Here is a 22779-nt window from a genome sequence, read left to right as displayed (position 1 = left end):
AAAACCACCTACTCAAGCCTCAGTAATGGCAGATGCCTCTTCCCCCACCAAGCTCGATCATCCCAGGTTGACTTCAGACTGCTGTGCCTGGAGCGAGAATTTCAAGCCAGGGGATCTTAGCTTGCTGGGCTTTGTGGGGGTGGGATCCGCTGAGCTAGACCACTTGGCTTCCTGGCTTCAGCCCCTTTTCCAGGGGAGTGAATGGTTCTGTCTTGCTGGTGTTTCAGGCACCACTGGTGTATGAAAAAAAAAACTCCTGCAGATACCTCAGTGTCTGCCCAAATGGCTGCTCAGTTTTGTGCTTGAAACCCAGGGCCCTGGTGGTGTAGGCACCCAAGGGAATCTCCTGGTCTGCAGGTTACAAAGACCGTGGGAAAAATGTAGTATCTGGGCTGGAATGCACAGTTCCTCACAGTACAGTCCTCATGGCTTCCCTTGGCTAGGGAAGGGAGTTCCCTGACCCCTTGCACTTCCTGGGTGAGGCAACACCCCAACCTGTTTCAGCTCATCCTTCGTGGGCTGCACCCACTGTCTAATGAGTCCCAGTGAGATGAGTTGGGTACCTCAGTTGGAAATGCAGAAATCACCCTATACCTACACCATTCTTTTCTAGAACTATACAGCTTTGATTTGCTCTTAGGCAGAAGTTTGTATAGTTGCCAGCTTAGGATCTTTATCATATGCAAAATGGATTAAAATATTTTTTTATTAGATTTTACTGTATTTGTGGCTTTCACTTTTCCCCTACTGCCAGAAAGTGATATAGGACTAGACGGACCCCTTCCACACTGCCCCACTTCACTGCAGCCTCTTTTCCTTCCATTCCCAATCTTGAAGAAAATTAGATTTTAGGAATGAAATATCTGTAGGTTAAAAAAGTAAATTAGCACAGTAGGAAAAGTCTATTGTGTAGAGATGGACAGAGTTAGGTTTGAATGATTACCATTTAGGAGCCACTCAACCTCCGGTATGTTGTTTACCTTCCCAGGATTTTGTCAGGTGCAAATGACAAAAGAAACCCAGTTGAAACCACCCTAGGCAAAAACTTAAGTTTAGTTGCTTAAAAGTATTGCAGAGCAGCTCATATAAAGGCCTGCAGGAAATAGAGTTTCAAGGGCCTGATTCTGGAGCTGAGAACTCCCAGCATTTATGCTATATCCATTTATTTCTACTTTTCTTTCAAATTGGCCTAATGAACCCTGTAGAAGACCTTCATTATGAGCCCTGTAAAAATGACCTTGTGCTGCTTCAGGCCTGCATCCATCATTATAAGGCAGGGGAGAAATGGACTATGATTGACAGTTCCATCAGGAATATGTGGACTGGGAAAAGCAGTCTCTGAAGCAGTGTGGTATTATCAAAAGAAAAGGAACAAAAAAGGCTACTGGGCAGACCTAAATCTCTCTCCTCCTCTTCCTCTTTCTCACACACACACGTGCACACATACATAGTGATTACATTCCTCTAGGTTCTAGTAATTTATGTATAGCAGAAAGTGAAAAGATTTCTAAGGTAGGATATTTTCTTGCAATGATCTCTGGTATATTTTCTATTCTAAGCCAGTGGCTTTCTTTATCTTAACAACTACAGTCTTGTTTTACACCCCCAAAAGAAGCATGTTTTGTATCATGGGCTTAAAGCTGAAACAAACAATAAAAGGGAATTCACAATGTGCTTCTTAATCTTTCATTTGGTTTTTATTTCTTAAACAGCTTATCTTTATGTTTTGCTTGTGTAGCTCTGATTGTTGTCCCCTAGGGAGGGAACTTATCATCTGTATCTCATGCAGTGCTGAGTGCTCAAGAAACGATAAATAATAATAATGCTCAAAAGAACAGGCTGGACCAACACAGCAAGAAAGAAACATTGTGTAAATATAAATGAGAGTTTAAAAGCCTGAATAATTTTGTTTGTTGGCTAAGAGTTTTAGGATCATGATTGCTTTAAAATTACTCTTGACCTTTCTTTCTTTGATGGTGTCATTGACAACTGTTTTGATTTGCTATTTTAAAATCTAACTCTTCAAATTTTTACTAATCTAGTAATTCTAGTAGTTTATTACTCAAAGTATAAGATTTCTAGCAAACTGTTTTTCTCATGTCAGTATTATTTTTGGCACACACAGCATTTATTTATTTGGAGTCACTGGAAAGATTTGACATTGAGATTGAAACCAACTGTAGGTCTAAGTCTGTTGCTTTACAATAAATGAGGAAAAGAAGCTCTACTATAGTTTTTAAAATGTCATTTTTAAGAAAAAAACGTATGGAAAACGTAAAACTTACTAAAAAATAGAGTACAATAGAATGAACCTCCAGTTTCAACATTTGCCAATCTCCCCCAGTTTTTTCCTCACGTATTATAGGACAAATTCCAGACTTAATGTTACTTCACAAACACAAATGTATTTCAGAATATGTTTCTAACAGGCAAAGATATTTTTATATAGCCACAAGGTTATTATCATACTTTAAAAAACTTAACACATAATTCCAAGTTCACATTAAATTTTCCTTGACTGCATCAAAAATGTCTTTTGTAGTTAGTTTATTCAAATCAGGATCTGAACAAGGTCCTCAAATTGTATTTGGTCTCTCTCTCTCTGTCTCTCTCCTTTTTAAAATAGCAGTCCTCCCTTTTCTCTTTTTCCTTTCTTTTTATACATTTTATTTTGAAAGTTAACATATAGCATATTTTCCCTTTTTTGGTATTCATACATAACAGTAAAATTGCCTTTTTTGGTTCTCTGAATTTTAGCTTTTATAGATTGATGTGATCACCACCACAATTAGGATATACAGAACAGTCTTATCATCCCCAAAAAACTCCCTTAACAGTCTTTTCACCTCAAAAAATTCTGTCCTTTATATTCATACCCTCTCCACACCTATTACTGTTGGCACTCACTGATCTAATCTCTGTCTTTACAGTTCTGTCATTTTGAGGTGGTCATATAAATGGAATCATATAGTATGTTATCTTTCGAGAATAATTTATTTCTCTTAGCAAAATATATTTATGATCCATCCATGTTGCATGAGTCAATAACTTGTTCCTTTTTTGGTGCTAACTGTAGGCATGTACCACAGTTTATTCATTCATCTGTTTACAGACACATTGGTTAAGATTAAATCTTACCATCTTGTTAAGGTTAAATATCCAGGAGAGGACTTACTGTGTCACATGGTAAGTGTGTGTTTAAACTTATAAGAAACTGTTTTTCCACGTATGTTTATTGCAGCACTATTCACAATAGCAAAGACTTGGAATCAGCCCAAATGTCCATCAGTGACAGACTGGATTAAGAAAATGTGGCACATATACACCATGGAATACTATGCAGCCATAAAAAAGGATGAGTTTGTGTCCTTTGTAGGGACATGGATGCAGCTGGAAACCATCATTCTTAGCAAACTATCACAAGAACAGAAAACCAAACACCGCATGTTCTCACTCATAGGTGGGAACTGAACAATGAGATCACTTGGACTCAGGAAGGGGAACATCACACACCGGGGCCTATCACGGGGAGGGGGGAGGGATTGCATTGGGAGTTATACCTGATGTAAATGACGAGTTGATGGGTGCAGCACACCAACATGGCACAAGTATACATATGTAACAAACCTGCACGTTATGCACATGTACCCTACAACTTAAAGTATAATAATAATAAATAAAAAAAAAAAAAAAAGAAACTGTTTTTCCAAAGTGCCTGTACCACTTTACTGACCAACCAGCAATGTAAGAGTTCCAGTTACTTTGAATCTTCTCCAGCACTTCGTTTTCTTAATTTTTGCCATTATAATAGGTGTGTAGAAGTATGTCACCGTGGTTTTAATTTGAATTTATATCTAATCATGCAGAATAATATATCATGTGCTTACTTGCCTTTCACATATTACCTTTCTTTTGCCCATTTTTTAATTGTATTGTTTGTTTTCTTTATGTTGAGTTTTGAAAATTCTTTATATATTCTGGATACTGTCAAGTACAAGGCAAAGCTAGGCTAACAGATTCAGCTACAAAAAAACAAGACCTTTTTAGACCCAGTTTATTGCTTACATAGAGAGTAAAAAGAAGAGTAGCTAAAGGAGCTAGCTCTTCATTACCTTTGTATAGGGAGACAGTGAAACAGAAGAAGTCAGATGACCACAGCAAGGATGATAGGATACCCTGTTGCTGAGGAGCCCATTCCATGATACTGCTAAGCAGTTTTTTTATAGCTGCATTTGTGCCTTAAGTGTAGCGAGACAGAAACCCTTGTACCTCATCAGAAACCATGAGATAATGACAAAGGGCCTTTGGCAGCCTTCTTGGTATAGAGGGAAGCCAGTAAGCAATGGCATGTAGCAGTACCTCACAAGCCCCCATGCTTTCCTCTTCCAGGAGGATCACAAAGCATTCTGCCAAGATTCAGCTGCCATTCAAGCTGTGCCTATGTGGCCTATGCAAGGTTGTCAGCCGCTGTGGAGCTGTTCTTCTATAGATACAAGTCCGTTGTTAGATATGTGGTTTGCAAATATTTTCTCACTGTAGCTAGTTCATTCTCTTAACAGTTCATTTCTCAGAACAAAAGTTTTTAATTTTGATGAATTTCAGTTTACCATTTTTTTAATTTTGTGGGTCATGCATTTGGTGTCATGTCTAAGAACTCTTTACCCAAACCCAAATCATAAGGTTTTCTTTCTATGTTTTCTTCTAAGAAGGTTATATTGTGTATTGTTCACTTAGATCTGTATTCCTTTTAGTAATTTTTTAATAAAGCATGAAGTTTCATGTTAAGGCTCACTTTTTTTTGCACATAAATGTCTAACTGTTCCAACATTACTTATTGAAAAGAGTATCTTTTTAGACTGGATAAAGAAAATGTGGTACGTATACACCATGGAATACTATGCAACCATAAAAAAATGAAATGTCCATTGCATGTCCATGGGAGGGACATGGGTGGATCTGGAGGCCATTATCCTTAGCAGACTAACTCAGGAACAGAAAACCAAATACCGCATGTTCTCACTTATAAGTGGTAGCTAAATGATGAGAAAACATGAACACATAGAGGGGAGCAACACACACTGGGGCCTTTTGGAGGATGGAGGGTGGGAGGAGGGAGAGGATCAGGGAAAACAACTAATGGGTACTAGGCTTAATACCTGGCTGATGAAATAATCTGAACGCAAAGCCCCGTGACACAAGTTTACCTATGTAACACACCTGCACTTGTACCCCTGAACTTAAAATGTTTAAAAAGAAGAAGAAATAAAACTTTTTTGGGGCAAATTTGTAAAAATGGCAAAAGAAATAAATGGCATCCACATTGGAAAGGAAGAATTATCCTTGTTTGTACATGATATGAAATTATGTTTGGAAAAACCTAGAGTCTCCACCAAAAAAACTATTAACACTGATAAATAAATGCAGTAAGTTGCAGGATACAAAATCAACATACAAAAATCAGTAGCATTTCTGTATGCCAACAGCATACAATCTAGAGAAGAAATCAAGAAAGTAAACCCATTTACCATAGCTACAAGTAAAATAAAATATTAACTTATCCACTTGATGAAGTTGTAGAATTGTTGAGAGGGACTCAGGAGAGTCACTTTAAAGGCCCTGTTTGCTTTCCTGCTCTTCTTTCTGCCTGCTGCCTGGGAAATGTATAGTTATGATTGGGGTTCCAGCAGCCATCTGGGACCATGAGATTGCTTTGAAAATGGAAGCCAGGGCTGAGAATGGAAGAGATAAAATAATAGAAGGGAGCCTGGGTCTCTGGTGACTTTGTGGAGCTGTTATAACAGTTCTGGGATAATTAACCTGTAGGCTAATTTTACTGCATTTCATTGATTCTTAAGATGCACTATTGGCCGGGCGCGGTGGCTCAAGCCTGTAATCCCAGCACTTTGGGAGGCCGAGGCGGGTGGATCACGAGGTCAGGAGATCGAGACCATCCTGGCTAACATGGTGAAACCCCGTCTCTACTAAAAATACAAAAAACTAGCCGGGCGTGGTGGCGGGCGCCTGTAGTCCCAGCTACTCGGAGGCTGAGGCAGGAGAATGGCGTGAACCTGGGAGGCGGAGCTTGCAGTGAGCCGAGATCGCGCCACTGCACTCCAGCCTGGGTGACACACCGCAAGACTCCGTCTCAAAAAAAAAAAAAAAAAAAAAAAAGATGCACTATTTATGTATCATTAAAAGAAAACCACTGCCAATCAAACTCATACAATACTTTCTTACTGCATGAACTGTGAAGTTATTCTGATCTCTGAAATGTTAAAGTATGGAAAAAATGTGTCTTAGAATCAATAAAATATGTTAAAGGATTAACCCTTCTGTTTTAAAGCTATCATTATTTTGAGTTTTCTCATACATTATACATAGCCTATCTTCCTAGTTTTTAATTTTTCTGCCTGTCTACATTTTAGACTGAGAACTTCTTGTGGTTTCTTAGTCCACTTTCATTAGAGAGTTCCCATTTTAAGTATATTTTGATGAGTTTTGACAAATGCGTGTACCCATTTGACTTCCACCATGGTCAGGATATAGAACTTTTTTGTCACCCTTTAATCCCATCCCAGTCAATTCTCCCCACCCCAGCCCTAAAAAACCACCGATTTGTTTTCTGTCATTATTGATTAGATTTGTCTTTCTCTAGAGCTTTATATACATGGAATCATACAATATTTATGATTTTGTCTGGCTTCTTTCAGCATACTGATTGAGACTCATCCTTGTTGTTTTATATATCAGTAGTTTCTTCTTTTTATTTCTGAGTGGTATTCCATTATATAAATGTGCTGTAATTTCTTTATCCTTTTTTTTGAGATGGAGTTTCGCTCTTGTTGCCCAGGCTAGAGTGCAATGGCATGATCTCCGCTCACTGCACCCTCTGTCCCCTTGAGTTCAAGTGATTATCCTGCCTCAGCCTCCCAAGTAGCTGGGATTATAGGCATGTACCACCATGCCCGGGTAATTTTGTATTTTTAGTAGAGATAGGATTTCACCATGTTGGTCAGGATGATCTGGAAATCCTGACTTCAGGTGATCTGCCCACCTCGGCCTCCCAAAGTGTTGGGATTACAGGCGTGAGTCACTGTGCCCAGCTCTTTATCCTTTCAAAGGTGATGGATCTTAGGGCTATTTCCAGTTTGAGGCTGTTGTGAATAAAAGTGCCATGGATATTCGTATACACAGGAAGTCATTTTGTTCCCCTTTAGTCATGGGCCAGTTCTGTTCTCTGTTGTACTTAGCCCTGGTTTGAAGATTCTTATAGGTCTTGCTACCTACCTCTACCCTTTGCTTGTCTATAGATACTGGTTAAAGCTAAATCTGTCCTGAGTAGGGATTATCATGTTTAACCCTTCTGCTTCTTCTGTTTCCCTTTCTAAACCTGATCATACAAAAAGAATTAAATATACTGGAATATAACAGTGGGGGACAGTTTCTCAGGGCATAGAAATATAGAGAAATAAATAGTACAAGCTAGGATAGGATGGGATGGGACGGGACGGGACGGGACGGGACGGGATGGGATAGGATAGCTTTCTATTCTGTGAGAGGTAGTGAGGAAAGAACTCTGGCTTTGGAGCCAGTCAGGTCTGTCTTCAAAATGGGCCATTTATTAGCATAAGAATCTAGGAACACTAATCTCACTGAGCTTCATATTTTTTTTCACCTGGAAAATGAATATAACATTCACTTTGCGGGATGTGAAAATTAATTTACCCAGTCAATAAATATGCGTTGAGAATCCACATGTGTCAGGCCCTGTCCTAGGCTCTGGGGATACAGCAATGAGCAAACCAGCAAAAGTGCCTGACTTCATGGAGCTTATGGTCTAATTTAGGGCGATAGACAACAAAAGTAAAAAAATCAAAATCTATGTTATATTAGATGGTGATAAGTGCTATGGAGAAAAAGTCACGAAGGGGGATAGAAAAGCCCCTTTTTGGCTGTGAGTTGCTTGAAATTAAAGATTGATCTTTCTCCTTTATCTCTAGCATTTATCACAGTGTCAGCTATACTAAGTGTTGCATGAATGTGTTTCTTGAGTGAAAGGAATGACTGAATAAAAACCAGTGTTGAAGAGAGAAGTTTATCTCATGAAATCATTGTAATACTGCTTACCTGGACATTTTTACAAGCTTCCAGATAGGTAATTATTATGTCAGCAAGAGTGGTGCCCTTTACTTCTCCTTGTTCTTGCTGGATTTTAAAGTGTTCTATTCTTACCACTGTTACATTTTTTTCTTGGAAATCAGAATGCTTTTAATGTACCTTCTAAATAATATGTCCTTGATTTAAAAAAAATATTAGCTACATGCACTTTTCAGGCTGTTGCTGAGTAATATAGAAAATAATTTGGCAAATGATTCAGTATGTCAATTTTTGTAATAAGGAGAACTGATATTCTATAGTGTCTGGAAAACTGGCATGTATATGCTACATATAATAAAATCATGCCTTAGAACAATATTCAGTGTCAAGGGATAGTGTACTTAATATGTAGCTAAATGGGATTAAAAAAACAGTATGCACAGTGTCATACATATAAAATACAGCAGGCTTTGCATATGATTGTGGTTTTCTTCTTTGTGCTTTCCTATATATTTTATATCAAATCCATATTTTTGTTAATCATCTCCCCACATTCCTATTAAACTGAATATAAAAGGAATAGGGAAAATGTACATGTATGACAACTTGATAGACTGAAATATTTATTTAAGGTCTGTAACATCTGGCAAGCAGCAGGGCTGACTAGAAGATAAAAGAATTAATCTGGAGTGGCCGGGTGCAGTGGTTCACACCTGTAATCCCAGCACTTTGGGAGGACAAGGTGGGCGGATCACGAGGTCAGGAGATCTAGACCATCCTGGCTAACATGGTGAAACCCCGTCTCTACTATAAATACAAAAAAAAAAAAAAAAAAAAAAAGCCAGGCGTGGTGGCAGGCACCTGTAGTCCCAGCTACTCAGGAGGCTGAGGCAGGAGAAAGGCCTGAACCTGGAAGGCGGAGCTTGCAGTCAGCCGAGATGGCGCCACTGCACTCCAGCCTAGGCGACAGTGTGAAACTCCGTCTCAAAAAAAAAAAAAAAAAGAATTAATCTAGAGTATTGGAAACAGCCTACCTCCCATGGCTATGTGATGAAAAAATTAGAAAATATATGTAGAAATGCTGTATGAATTACTATTTCTGTAATTACAAAACTTAATACCTTTGTCATACCCTATAAACTCCATGACAGGGAATTTACTAATATATCTTCATTAGCCATCACAAAACATGTGTTCAATAAACATTTGGCAAATATATAAATATTTTGTTTGGTAACAAAAAATTATTTCACAGAAAACTGTACCATCAAATGATTTGATGTCTCTACAGTTCCCTCAGGTTAAAATCTGAATTCCTGTCATTCAAGATTTACTCAATCTAGTTGACAACGTACTTTTCTACCCCCCAAATATTCACACAACATCTCCTCAAATCACCCAAGGACACTATCTCCTGAACTATTGATGCCTTCCTCCCCTCTCTAAAGTATTTTAAACATCCAACTCAAATCCAGAATTTTCCTTTGATCTATCTTAACACATGCTTATTAGACGTCTCGAACTGCTAATTAAAAAAACAAAACTTTAAAAAAATTCTTTATTCATTTTTGCATTTCTCTCCCCAGGGACTAGGACAGTCCTTTGAATATGGTAAATATCCAATAAATACTTGCTGATTTAATTATTTTTCACAACACATCATTAGCTTACAATTTTTATTACAATGAAAGTAAATCAATTTCCTAAAATTCTTCCCTTGCCCCATATTGAGGTGCAATTATTCAGTAAATTTTTAAAAATTATCTCCAATAAATGCAGCTGGTCATAAAAATTATTTCAGTAATATCACAATCTACTAGAAGAACCAGGAACAAGTAATTTTGCAATTTTGCAATTCCAGTTATCTATGTTACGGATTACGCTTTGTTATGACTGCAGTTCCTTGGATTTCTCCCCTCTCCCGCCCCTGGGATCTTATCCAATTGATAAGGTTAAAATAATGGCAATCATCCTTCTGACTTAAAAAGCCTATTGCTCTTCGTTCCTAAAATCATTTCATGTGTAAATTAGGTGCTTAGGAAAGGCTGTGATACAACATCTAAGAAGCTACATTTAGAGTTGTTTAAAAAAAAATCTAGTTCGTGGCTGGGGAAGTGCCCGGGTGCAGGTTTGTTTTGTGGTGAGTGGAGCGCGGGGCCAGGTGCAAGACGCTCAGAAGTGTTTTTGGGTGTCGCTGACCAACTATCTCCACATAAGTTCCGTTTATTTATTTGACAGTGTTACTACAGAGGGAAGTCCAGCGCCACTCAAACCAGATTTGTACAGACTTAAAAATGCTTTCTCTGGTGTTTTCTTAAATCATAAAACCACCCTATTGGATCCAAGGCAAATTTGTCACCTACTTCAGGTGAGGTCAGAAAGAATTATGAGTGGATTTGAGCGCACGGCCCAAATAAAAGCAAACGCTTGCGGACTTGACAATTATGAGAAATCTCTTAAAACTCGTGCTTGGAGCAGCCGGCGAAAGCCGCGGACGCCAAGTGTAGTCGAGGCCCCGGCGCAGGCGGCAGGGAGTGAAGTCGACTGATTTTTCCTCAGCATTTTGTTTTCCTGTCACGGGGGTACAAAAATAGCAAAGCAGGGGTGGAAAGTCTGCCGGCCGTGTGTTTTTTTTTTCCCCCTTCCCCCGGGCTGGCACTGGGAAAGAGAAAGTAGGAAGCGGGAGCTGCGTGGAACCCGCCCCAAGGGAGCCGAGGTAAGCCCTGCAGCAGAGTTAAGGGCGTTGTGCTCCTGCCACTTCCAGAACACTCCGAGCCGCTTCCGCAGGCCCCGCCCCCTGCCGGGGTTTCCCCGCCACCCGCTTCATTTGCATGGCGCTGCCCCTCCCCCGTTGCCATTGGCCGGCGCCGGGCCCCGCCCACTGCTCCCAGACCGCGGCGGGGTTCCGTCCCCCCGAGCCGCACGGAGCTGCGGGCAGCGGGCGGACTGTTAAACCGCGGCGGCGGCGGCGGCCGGGGCGGGAGCGGGGCGCGCTCTGGAGACGAGACAGCGGCGCCCCGGGTGGGGGAGGCGGGCGGGCAGCTAGAGATCACCTCAGCAGCCCCCACCACGGCCGGACCGAAGGTGCGGCGGCGGAGGGGAGCCAGGGCGCCCCAGCAGGCGAGTGGCCGGCGTCTCAGCGGCGGGATGACGGGGGTGGGTCTCCCCTCTTGGGGAAGGCGGCAGCGCGGGGAGGGGAGAAGACTGCCGGGTGGACTTGCGGGTCAGGCGACCGACCGGCAGCCCCTTCGCCCCCCGAATCCTCTGGGCTGCTGGACTCTGGTCTCGGCACGGGATCGCGCTCTAGGGCAGGGGTCCGACCGCAGCCAAATTTAAACGGCTAAACCTAACAGCCTTGGCAGCTGGGGAGGGAAGGGGTCTAGGGAGGGGTGGGGGCGGACCTAGACGGCGGTCACGTGGGGGGTGGGGCTTGGCAGACCTCCCTTTTGTTTTGGCTGGCGCGTGCGCAGAAGGCAGAACACGTGGTTTCCTGGACCCGCCTCTTGCCTCTTTGCTTGAGCCTCACCCATTGCGGGTGTGGCGACGGTTCTTTTGAGGCAGCTGTGAGGCGGAGCAGACTGGATTTGATGAGACCCCTGTTTTATTTATTTCACACTTTCAGGAAAACGTAGATTTGGGCTTTAGAGTTAGATGGGATCGAGCAGAATCTAGCGCATTATTGAGAGATGGTGCTTCCAAGTTTGTGTCACTTCGGTGTGCTGAGGAAGGGACCGGTCTTGCTGGAAAAAGTGAGACTGCGTGGTGTTTGGTAGCAAGAAATACGAGGCGGTATCCTGGCCGTTTCAGAAACCGCAGGAAAAGAAAGAGCCTGGCTTTGCAGCCGGGAGGGCAGGCACTGGATGGACGTTCTTGTAATGTTTTCTTACTCTGGGAGAGTCCGTTTTTGTTTGTTTATTTGTTTGAACTGTGGTAAGCATATTGCGTTTTTGATTCCCCAAACTTCAGGACAGTCACGTTCTGGCGAGGTTTAGGAAACAAACTTCCTTCGTCTTTAGCCAGTTTGCTTAACTTAATCTGAGTTTGGGTTAGTAATATTTTTAAATATTGCTGGATGAGGCAGGTTTGTTAGCCACAAAACCCAAGTGAAATGTTTGTGAGCACTGCAGACAAAACTGCCAATTTCTGACTAGGAAAAAGTGTCTCTAAAAATAATTCAGTATTGAGAAAGAGGCTTAGTAGTGAGTGGTCTCTGCCTTTCCCGTTCTTAATAAGTAGCCATTTCTTTGGGTTAGTCACCTCTCTGATGTCAAATTTGTTTCCTTTTTGTAAAGTTTCATAATATGGTTTCTGTCTTAAGAGATTGTAAGAAAGAAGAAATCCCTTGGGTTAGGAAAAGTGATTCCTAATCTCTACCAATTGCTAAGTAGTGTTATTTTTATAACAGAACTTTTTTTTAAAAGCCCGCATGTTGGGGAAATTAAACAATGAATTAGTCACGAAATAGAATATATTTGATTATCTTTAAAATCTGTTGTAACTATTATCTTTGGTTCTCCCTCAGTTTCCACCTACTTATTCAGATCAGTGTCAGCGTCTGCAACCATTTCCTCATGGTTTTAATCTACATAGATTATTCTCTCCCGCAAACTGGAGTAATTTTTTATGTGAAACTTCTTAATCCAGGCCAATTCTCTCACATTGACTTTTAACATTTACATTTTAATTTCGTTTCATGATGTGCATTTGCAAATAGCAATTGATTATTTTGTTAAATATTATTTATTATAAAGTAACTTGGAAAATAGATGAGTGCAAATAAGAAAAATAAAAATATTTTGTACTTTAAGTATTTCTGTATGCATATATGTGTATTTTTCCTAAAACTGAGATCATATGGTATTTGCATTTAACTCAGACATTCCCATATCATTAAATATTCTTTGAAAAAAGATTTTTAATAGCTGCCTAACATTTCACCAGGTAACTATCGTATTTTAAATTTTTTCTATTGGCACATATGTGAGATGTTTCAGGTTTTGCTAGTGTGTATTTCACTACAGACAATATCCTTTTACATAAATCTTTGAAATTTCCCCCCCTTAGATTTGTAGAAGACGAATTACTGGGCCCAAAACTCTGTTTTTGTTGTTTGTTTGTATGTGTGTTTTTTAAGGCTCTTGTGTCATCACCAAATTACTTTACAGAATGTTGCATTGATATACACTGATCTAGTGGTTTGCGTGTGCCTCCCATTATGTCTTTATCACCTAGTATTAGGCTTTAAAACTAAAAACCTTTCTTTAATTTGGATTTAAAATTTTTCACTCTAATCTGTGATGTATCTATTTTATTTTTTAACTTATTGTAAAGTGCTTGAGAGAAAGAAATATATTTCATGTTTGACATGCTGCAGATCACTTAGTGGGTGCTCAATAAATACTTGCCAGTTGGTTAATATTTATCTTTTTTGTCTGCGGAAGATCAGGAAATTGTCTTTTGCTTTTTGTTTTACTCAGTTTACTAGTACATTGTTAGTAGTATACTATTATTGTTGGATTCATAACTTTTACTACTTTTTCATTCAGGTGAGGCCTTAGTGATCTGATCACAGTTGTCTACTAAAAGGTCAATTAACTTCTCATAGCCCAGCTGCTGCATTATCAGAGAGCTTCATCCAATTTTGATGGCATTTATCATGATACCTTAGATTATTTCATTTCCTTTACTCATTCATCTGTCTTCTGTGGAATGAACATAAACTTTAACTGATCAATGTGGTTTCACTTGTAGCTTTTACTGTATTTGGCAAAAAACGATGCCTACTGTCTAAAGTTCCTTTATTATTGAGATTGTTCTTGGTAGCTCACCTATTATTGCCGATAGCATCCGTTATGCCCTTTAATCTACCACATAAATCTTATAAATACTACATAATCCTTGTTTTCATGATGTTTTTCATGTATTCGAATAATCTCTCCGTACCCTTATTTTGTCTATGTAGTATTAGATGGTAGTTGGAGGAGACAGAGAGCTGCTTTCTTCAGGTATAGAGTTGTGCTTAGGGTTGTTTACTGGTTGGGTTCATCAAGATACAAACAAAAGATTGGGGCTGCTTGCAACAGGAGTGACAGTTATTGGGCAATTAGCAACTAATTTACTAATTTTAAAGCATATCTCTTGTATCTCTATCCTTAAAGCTGATACTGCATTATAGTACTTTAATGGAATAATTTACATCATGAGGACCCTGAATCATAAATACAATCTTACATTACTTTTAGTATGTTTCATTTAGAAAGGCAAGGAAGATACATAATTTCCAGGAGATTTCTACCTTTCTTTTTCTTTTAAATGTTGTTTTATAGGGACTTTTCACTGAATTGTACTCCTTATTACCTAATCATGTGGGATAAATAAACACCCAGCAAATTTAATAAAAATGGTACTATTAAACTTGCCAGTAGATAGTCTATAATAAAAATCCAAAGACTATTCATAATGGAAATTTTAAATACTTAATGTTATTTTTAGGTTCCTAGAAACATTTCTATATGGACGTGAAAATTCAGTAATATTGAGACTTTGTTAATATTTTAAAAATATTTATGAACTTTTGTTTATATAATATTGAGGCTTTGTTTCCAGTCCAAGACAATTCTCAAGTGTGTTATTTTTATTTAAACAATTTTTTATTCGGCAGTAGGTCATTAATCAGTGTTTATTCATGTGAAATTGAATTGAAGCCAAAGCATATAGACCGAGTGAATGTGATAGTGTACTTCTACATGTAGATTTTTGGATCCAAATTGATACACACAGAAAAAAATGACTTCATTTATATTCCTATGAGTCATGCACTTACAAGTGAAAAGTAATAATTCTGCTTGAAGTATGATCTGTTTGATGTGTTATGTAGCCACCCAAGTGGCTTTATCTTTAATTAAATTCCTTTAGTCTTCAAAGAGAATTCCTTTTTAGGCATAGTTTTCAAAGTGGAAGAAGTTCTTGCTTATAAAACATCATTGAATATAAAGTACTGAGCTGACTGAATCCTAGTCATGCCAATTACTGCAATGGTTTCTGCAGTAAATTGAGAATTCCTATAAAGTGGCATGAAGAAATCTTGAAAACAACACTGTATTTTGTATTCCTACCTTCCATTAATTCCTGTATTTTTGAGGAATGAAACTGTACCAGTGTGAGGTCATTCTTTTTTTGTTTGTTTGTTTAATTGGACTTTTCCCTGCTACAATTCAGAAACTTTGAATCCTCATGTATTTTTTATTTATTTTTAAATTTTTGTAGAGATAGTGTCTCTCTGTCACCCAGGCTGGAATGCAGTGGCACGACTGCACTCCTCTAGTCCCCTTATAGTCTAGTGATAATGTTTAAAAACTTCTCATATTTTGCTAAAAGAATTTGTCTTTTTTCTGCTCTTTCTTTCTTTCTGTGATTAGCCTAGGTTAGCTATATGAAACATTTAGGTCACAAGTGTGGAAATAATTTATTATTTGACCCTACTTCAGGGTTCTCCCCCCTCTCAAAATACTGTTGGCAGTCTTTTCACTTTATTGTAGCATTAAGTGTAAATCTACTGTCTTTCTGATATTTTTTTCCTAGTTTGTTTCTTTGCTGTGCATTTAAGAGAGCTGGGATTATCCAGATTCCAGTTAAAAGAATAAATTTAATGTTCAGGGGCAGATTTGGATAGGGTATTTTCCATGGCATATATGGAATATATGTATGCATTCTAGAATATAAATCAGAATCTGGAGCAATATTTTAGGGGATAGAAATTCAGATTTGGCCTTTAATCTTTAATGTACATTCTCAGGAGGAAGAGTGGTTCTTATATAGATTATCAGTTTCAACTCTGAGCGTTGAGATTAGATTAGCGAATTTTTTATTTTTCTTTAGGAAGTTTGTCAAAAAGTATTTGAAATATGTGACCTATGTATTAATTTGTAAAGCTCTGATTATTAACTGTCTACACCAACTCAGTAACTATTGACTTGGTAATTATCTCACTGTGTACATGCACCTTTTGAGGATGATGGCTTTAATGTATTTCATGATGTCCAAGGGATCAGATTGCATTTAATTAATACAAAATTTATAAATATGTATGGTTGATAAATCTTTAAAAATATAGATTAAGCTCCTAATGGAAAGTCTGGAGACAACAGGGCAAGATCTTTTATTTGTAGTACAGTAGTCCATCTTTATTTCTGGGGTATATGTTTCCAGATCCCCAGTGATACCTGAAATCTCAGATAGTACTTAACCCTATATATACTTTATTTTTTTCTAACCATACATACATATGATCCAGTTTAATTTATAAGTTAGGCATAGTAAAAGATTAGCAACAACAGTAGTAGAACAGTTGTAACTATACATAAAAGTTGTGTGAATGTGCTCTTCTTGCTCACTCTCAAAATATCTTATTATACTGTATTCACCTGTTTTTGGATTGCAGTTGACCACAGGTTACTGGAGCTATGGAAGTGAAACTGCTGATAAGGGGAGACTACTGTAATACAATTTCAGAACAATTAATAGTAACTCATGCTTTCCTTGATTCACAATGAACATTTTTTGGATTAAACTGTAGACCCAAAATTAGAATTTTTGGTATAGATTTAACTTTATAGTCTATCCATTGTTTTTATCAGATTAATTTAATTTTATTTATAATAATTTCAGAGCAACCAATAGCAACTAATGCCTTAATTAACAGTGATTGTTCTTTTGATTAAATTGTAGTCTAAAAATTAGAATTGATGGTATAGATTTAACTTTACAATCCCCCCTTGTTTTTTATCAGATTAATTTTATTTATAACAAATTTAACCAAAAACCAAAAAAAATTGATTCTTTCTAGTTTTTAAAAATATTTATTATTTAAAGACATAAGCTTTGTCTTGTCTTACTGAAATTCTCTCTGGTGTTTTTTAATAAGACACTAAAAAAAAAAAAACAGATACACTGAGATTGGAATTGCTTACTAGAGGATTATTTACTTGATAGACTATCTGTAACAGTTTTATAACAGACTGGTTTTTGTTTATTTGTTTTGTTTTGCCATCCATAACACTTCTGGGCTGCTGATGTGCTAAGGAAGTTTTCTTTTTTTTTTTTTTTAAGTGAAATTGGAATGTAAGTTGAAAATTCTGTTCTAAAAACATAAAAGTATCCCAGCACTTTGGGAAGCCAAGGCGGGTGGATCACGAGGTCAGGAGTTCGAGACCAACCTGGCCAACATGGTGAAACCCCGTCTCTACTAAAGATACAAAAAAATGAGCTGGGCATGGTGGCACACATCTGTAATCGCAGCTACTTGGGAGGCTGGGGCAGGAGAATCACTTGAACCCAGGAGGTGGAGGTTGCAGTGAGCTGAGATTGTGCCATTGCACTCCAGCCTAGGTGGCGAGACTCCGTCTCAAATAAATAAATAAATAAATAAATAAAAGTAAAATTTATACCCAAGAAACATAATTGGTTTTTGGATTATCTAGAACTGTTGCCTATTGACAGAATCGAGAGTATGTATCTAGTTGCTCTCTTTGAAAGAGTACTGATATATTTTCATAACTTAAGTTTTGCTTCTTAAATTCCGTAAACTTGATATTTTAGTTTCTGTGTGTTGTGACAAAAAGTTTAATTCTTCTTTCCAGTTTTCTTCCTTCTAGGTTCTTTGAAGTTCTGCATCATTAGACTAAATTCTTTTAGAAAAGGGACCTGTTGTGCCTAAGTATCCTGGGTGTATATGAAAGAAATAATCATCAAAGATGATGGTGGTGCCTAGAGTAATATAATGAAGTATTTTGGTAGTCATAAAGACATTTCTTAGATTTAGCAAGGATCCAAATACTCCTGCCCAGTTACGTGTGTAATTGGAAACCTAAATAATTAGAAACTGAGTATTTATAGGAAGATCAAGGTGATTTTTAGAAAGCTATTTGAGGATTTATTTTCCATAAACTTTCCGTATAGCCTAGAATACTATAGGTGCCTGAAAATATTAAGCAATATATTTGGCCAAAAAATTGGGGGACTGAAATACAACAGTCGATAATTGATCCCTGGTTATAAGGCTTGGCACAAATACAGAGGAATAGAAAATATCAAGATGTTTATATATTGATTACATGTTGATATATGATATTTTATATATAGGATGAAATTTAATTTTTCATGTTTCTTTTAAAAATATGTCTAGTAATAGCAAGTTTAAAATTATATGTGTAACCATGTCATATATCTATTGGACAGTTACATTCTATACTAATGTTTCCTAATTTTTTTGCCTTGAGACTCCTTCACAATAAAATATCTCATGAACCTTCTTCCCTGAAACTTTAAAATAATTTTACCATTTTGGGTAGTATTTATTCAAGAAATATTTATTATGAGCCTGCTATGTGCCATAAACTATTCTAGAATACCATGACGAGTGAACACATAACACCTGCCTTCATGTAGCTTTTGATCAATTTGGGGAAAATATGTGATGAAGTAATTTCTAGTAAAAATTTTTAAATGGACTATTTGTTGTAAGAACACTTTTGTATATAAATTTCAGGTAATACAATTTTATATAGTGCTTCATTTATTAAGTGATAGTTTGGTGTTCTCTGAGCTTTCTGGATATGTGGTTTGGTGTCTGACATTAATTTGGAGAAATTCTTAGTCATTATTGTTTCAAGTATTTTTTTCTTTTCTTTTTCTCTTCTTCTGGTATTCCCATTATGCATATGTTACACCATTTGTAATTGTCCCACAGTTCTTGGTTGGATATTCTCTTCTTCCCCAAACCCCCTGCCATCTTTGGTCTCTTCCCTTTTCAGTTTTGGAGGTTTCATCTCTTCTTTCTTCCACCACATTCAGTCTACTACTAAGTCCATCAAAGGCATTATTTCTGTTGCAGTGTTTTTGATTTCTAGCATTTCATTTTTATTCTGTTTTAGAATTTCCATCTCTCTTCTTAAATTACCTGTCATTTGTTGCATGTTGGCTTTTTTTTCCATTAGAGGCCTTAGCATATTAATCATAGTTTTCTTAAATTCTTGGTCTGGTAATTCCAACATCCCTGCCATATCTAATCTGGTTCTGATGCTTGCTTTTTCTTCAAACTATGTTGTTTGCCTTTTAGTATGCCTTGTAGTTTTCTCTTGAAAGCTGAACATGATGTGCTGAGTAAAAAGAACTCTAGTAAATAGGCTTTTAATAAGATGTAAGGGTAGAAAAGATGTTCTGTATGCCAGTGGTAAAGTCTGTCTTTCAGTGAGCTTGTGCCCTGGGCTGTGAACTTCACTCCTGCTTCTTAGTTTTTCCTCCGCTTAGATAGAATAGAATGGCTAGAGGCTGCTGGAGTTGGATATTTAGTTAATATGTAACTAAATACATTCCTTAAAAAGTAATATTGGCCTTGCTGTCTTCACCTTGCTTGACCTCTTTAGCATTTGACAGAACCAACCATGTTATACACTTCTAAACACGTTGGTATCTTGATTTCATACACTTCTGGATTTCTTCCTATCTCACTGATGATCTTTTCAGTTTTCTTTTAGGGCTCTTCCTCTTTTATAGCTCCTCTTCCTTTGCTCAAGTAAATGTTAGTAAACCCCCACGTTTTGTCCTGGGCTCCTTTCTCTTCTTTGTTTATACCCACTCCCTAGGGTAAATACTATTTATATGCCAGTGACTCTGCAAAATAATCTCTCTAATTATGAATTCTTGCTTGAACTCCAGACTTGTTTTTATAGCTGTTTCCACTTGAATGTTTAATAGACACTTAAAAAGTAACATATCCAAAACAGAAATTTTTATGTTTTTCTTCTTCAATTTTCTTTCTCCCTTAGTCCGCCCCCTTTCAGAAAATAGCACCACTGACCTGACCACCCAGTGCTCAAGCCAAAAACCTAGGAGTCATCTTTGATTCCTTCCTTTCCCTTAATTCCTGTTAAGTGTTTGTCAAACGTTGTTGACTCTGTCTTGAATTTAATTTTTAAATTTTTATTTTTATATATATATAAATATATATACCTGAGGCACTGAATTTGGGGGTAATATATTACACAGTAATAAATAATGAATACACTTGGATATGAACACCAATTCTTCATATCTATTGGATATATCCAATTAGTCTTGGATAAAAATATATGTGTATATATATTTTTAAAAATAGAGACAGGGTCTCACCATATTACGCAGGCTGGTCTCAAACTCCTGGGCTCAAGTGATCCTCCCGCCTTGGCCTCCCACCATACTAGGATCACAGGCATGAGCCACCATGCACACTCATCGTCTACCCCATAAATATATACACCTTCTTTGTACCCACAAAAATTAAAACAAATTTTTTAAAAGAATTTTTATGCTTTTCAAATCAGTATTCCTCCTTACTCATTTTGCCTTAACAAATTGTCTATCTGTATAAATGAAATAATACCTAAAAAAAATAAAATTTAAAACTATATCATGGTCAAAACCACCATTCAGCATTAATCTGAATGATAAACTCAGTGACTTTCAGTAATATGCACATCTGATTTCTACTAACTCTTGAACACATTATCTTCTGAATATGTATGTCAGAGGTTCCCAGCAGTACTATTTTAAATAATTATTTTTAAAAGTTTAGTATTTAATTTTTAGGAAGTCCAATTTAGCAGCGTTTTGTGAATAATGCTTTTGGTATCATATCTAAAAAAATCTTTGCCTAAAGCAGTGTCACAAACATTTTTTCTAATTTTTTTCCCTAGAAGCTGTAGGGAGTCTGGCTCTGTCGACCAGGCTGGAGTCCAGTACCGCGATCTCCGCTCACTGCAAGCTCCGCCTCCCGGGTTCACGCCATTCTCCCGCCTCAGCCTCCTGTAGCTGGAACTACAGGCGCCCGCCACTACGCCCGGCTAATTTTTTGTATTTTTTTAGTAGAGATGGGATTTCACTGTGTTAACCAGGATGGTCTCGATCTCCTGACCTCGTGATCCGGCTGCTCGGCCTCCCAGAGTGCTGGGATTACAGGCGTGAGCCACCGCGCCTGGCCAATAGGTCTGACCATTTTTATATAAGGTGGAAATATGTATTCAGTTTCCCTTTTTTTTTTTTTTTTGCCTATGGATGTCCAGTTAGTCTAGAGTGATACGATTTAAGAAACAAGGCTTTCTACATTTAATTGCCTTGGTATCTTTGTCAAAATAATCAGGCCAGGCGCAGTGTCTCATGCCTGTAATCCGAGCACTTTGGGAGGCTGAGGTGGGCGGATCACCTGAGGTCAGGAGTTTAAGACCAGCCTGGCCAACATAGTGCAACCCCATCTCTACAAAAATACAAAAATTAGCCGGGCATGATGGCGGCTACCTGTAATCCCAGCTACTCAGGAGGCTAAGGCGGGAGAATCACTTGAACCTGTGAGGCAGAGGTTGCAGCAAGCCGAGATCACTCCATTGCACTCCAGCCTGGGCGACAGTCTCAAAAAAAAAAAAAAAAAAAAAAAAAGGCCATATGTGCGTGGGTCTGTTCCTGAGCTCTGTTCTTTCCATTTGTGTGTTCATCCTTTTGCTAATGCCACACTGTCTTGGCTACTATAAATTGGGAAGTAGTGTGAATCCCTCAACTTTGTTCTTTTCCAATTTGTTTTGGCTATTCTGGTTCCTTTAACTTTCATGTAAATCTTTGAATTAGCTTGTAGATATCAGCAAAATGTCCTGCCAAGATTTTGTGCCTAAACTTGTAAATCAGTTTGAGGAGAATTCGCATCATAACAATATTGAATAGTTTTATCTGTGAACATAGTGTAATGCACTGTTTAGGTCTTGATATTTTTATGGGTGTTTTGTATTTTTCAGTATAAAGATCATGTGCATCATCTTTTATTTAGATTTATACCAAAGCATTTTTGCAGGTGTTAGAATTATGACTGTTTAAAAATTTCTATTTCTAGTTTTTCATTTCTAGCATACAGAAATATAAATGAGTTTTGTATGTCGACCTTGCGTTTGCTGCCTTATTAAATTCATTAGTCGAGGAGTTTGATTCCTTGGGATTTTCTATGTAGAAAATCATGTCATCTGTGAATAGAGATGATTTTACTTACTTTATAATCTGTATGCTTTTTATTTCTTTTTTTTCTTGCCCTACGGTACTAACTAGGTCTTCCACTACAACATTGAATATGAGTGGTGAGAAATGTCTACCTTGCCTCATTCCCAGTCTTACGGCAGAAACATTCAGTCTTTCACCATTAATTATGAGATGAGCTATAGGCATTTGTGTAGATGCTTTTTATCAGATTAAAGAAATTCCCTCTCCTTGCTAATTTGCTGAGTTTTTCTCATGAATGAATATTGAATTTTGTCAAATGCTTTTTCTCCATTTATTGACATCATATCATATGGTTTCTCTTTAGTCTTTTGATATGGTGAGTTTTAGTTATTGTTTTGTTTTCTTTTTTTTATTTTTTTTTTGAGACAGAGTCTTGCTCTGTCACCCAGGCTGGAGTGTAGTGGTGAGATCTCGGCTCCCTGCAAGCTCTGCCTCCCGGGTTCACGCCATTCTCCTGCCTCAGCCTCCTGAGTAGCTGGGACTACTGGTGCCTGCCACCACACCTGGCTAATTTTTTGTACTTTTAGTAGAGATGGGGTTTCACTGTGTTAGCCAGGATGGTCTCGATCTCCTGACCTTGTGATCCGCCTGCCTCGGCCTTCCAAAGTG

General features: G+C 37.9%; 1 protein-coding gene across 3 annotated transcripts in view; it reads left to right on the top strand.

Moving 5' to 3' along the window:
- Positions 1 to 11030: 11030 nt before the first annotated feature.
- Positions 11031 to 22779, top strand: part of KANSL1L (KAT8 regulatory NSL complex subunit 1 like) — a 140013-nt gene continuing 128264 nt past the window's right edge. The window contains exon 1 of one of the 3 annotated variants that reach the window (XM_021923942.2): positions 11031 to 11217. Coding sequence is in view for 1 of the 3 variants with exons in the window: in XM_021923941.2 (XP_021779633.2) it covers positions 11958 to 12027 (70 nt within the window). In the remaining 2 variants the exon portion in view is untranslated. Of the gene's footprint in view, positions 11218 to 11570; positions 12028 to 22779 lie in introns of those variants that run through there. The other 2 variants (XM_021923944.2, XM_021923941.2) reach the window with 2 other exon arrangements.

Source organism: Papio anubis, chromosome 10 (genome assembly GCF_008728515.1).
Source record: "Papio anubis isolate 15944 chromosome 10, Panubis1.0, whole genome shotgun sequence".
NCBI lineage: Eukaryota > Metazoa > Chordata > Mammalia > Primates > Cercopithecidae > Papio > Papio anubis.
This window is presented reverse-complemented; position numbering and strand designations above follow the sequence as displayed.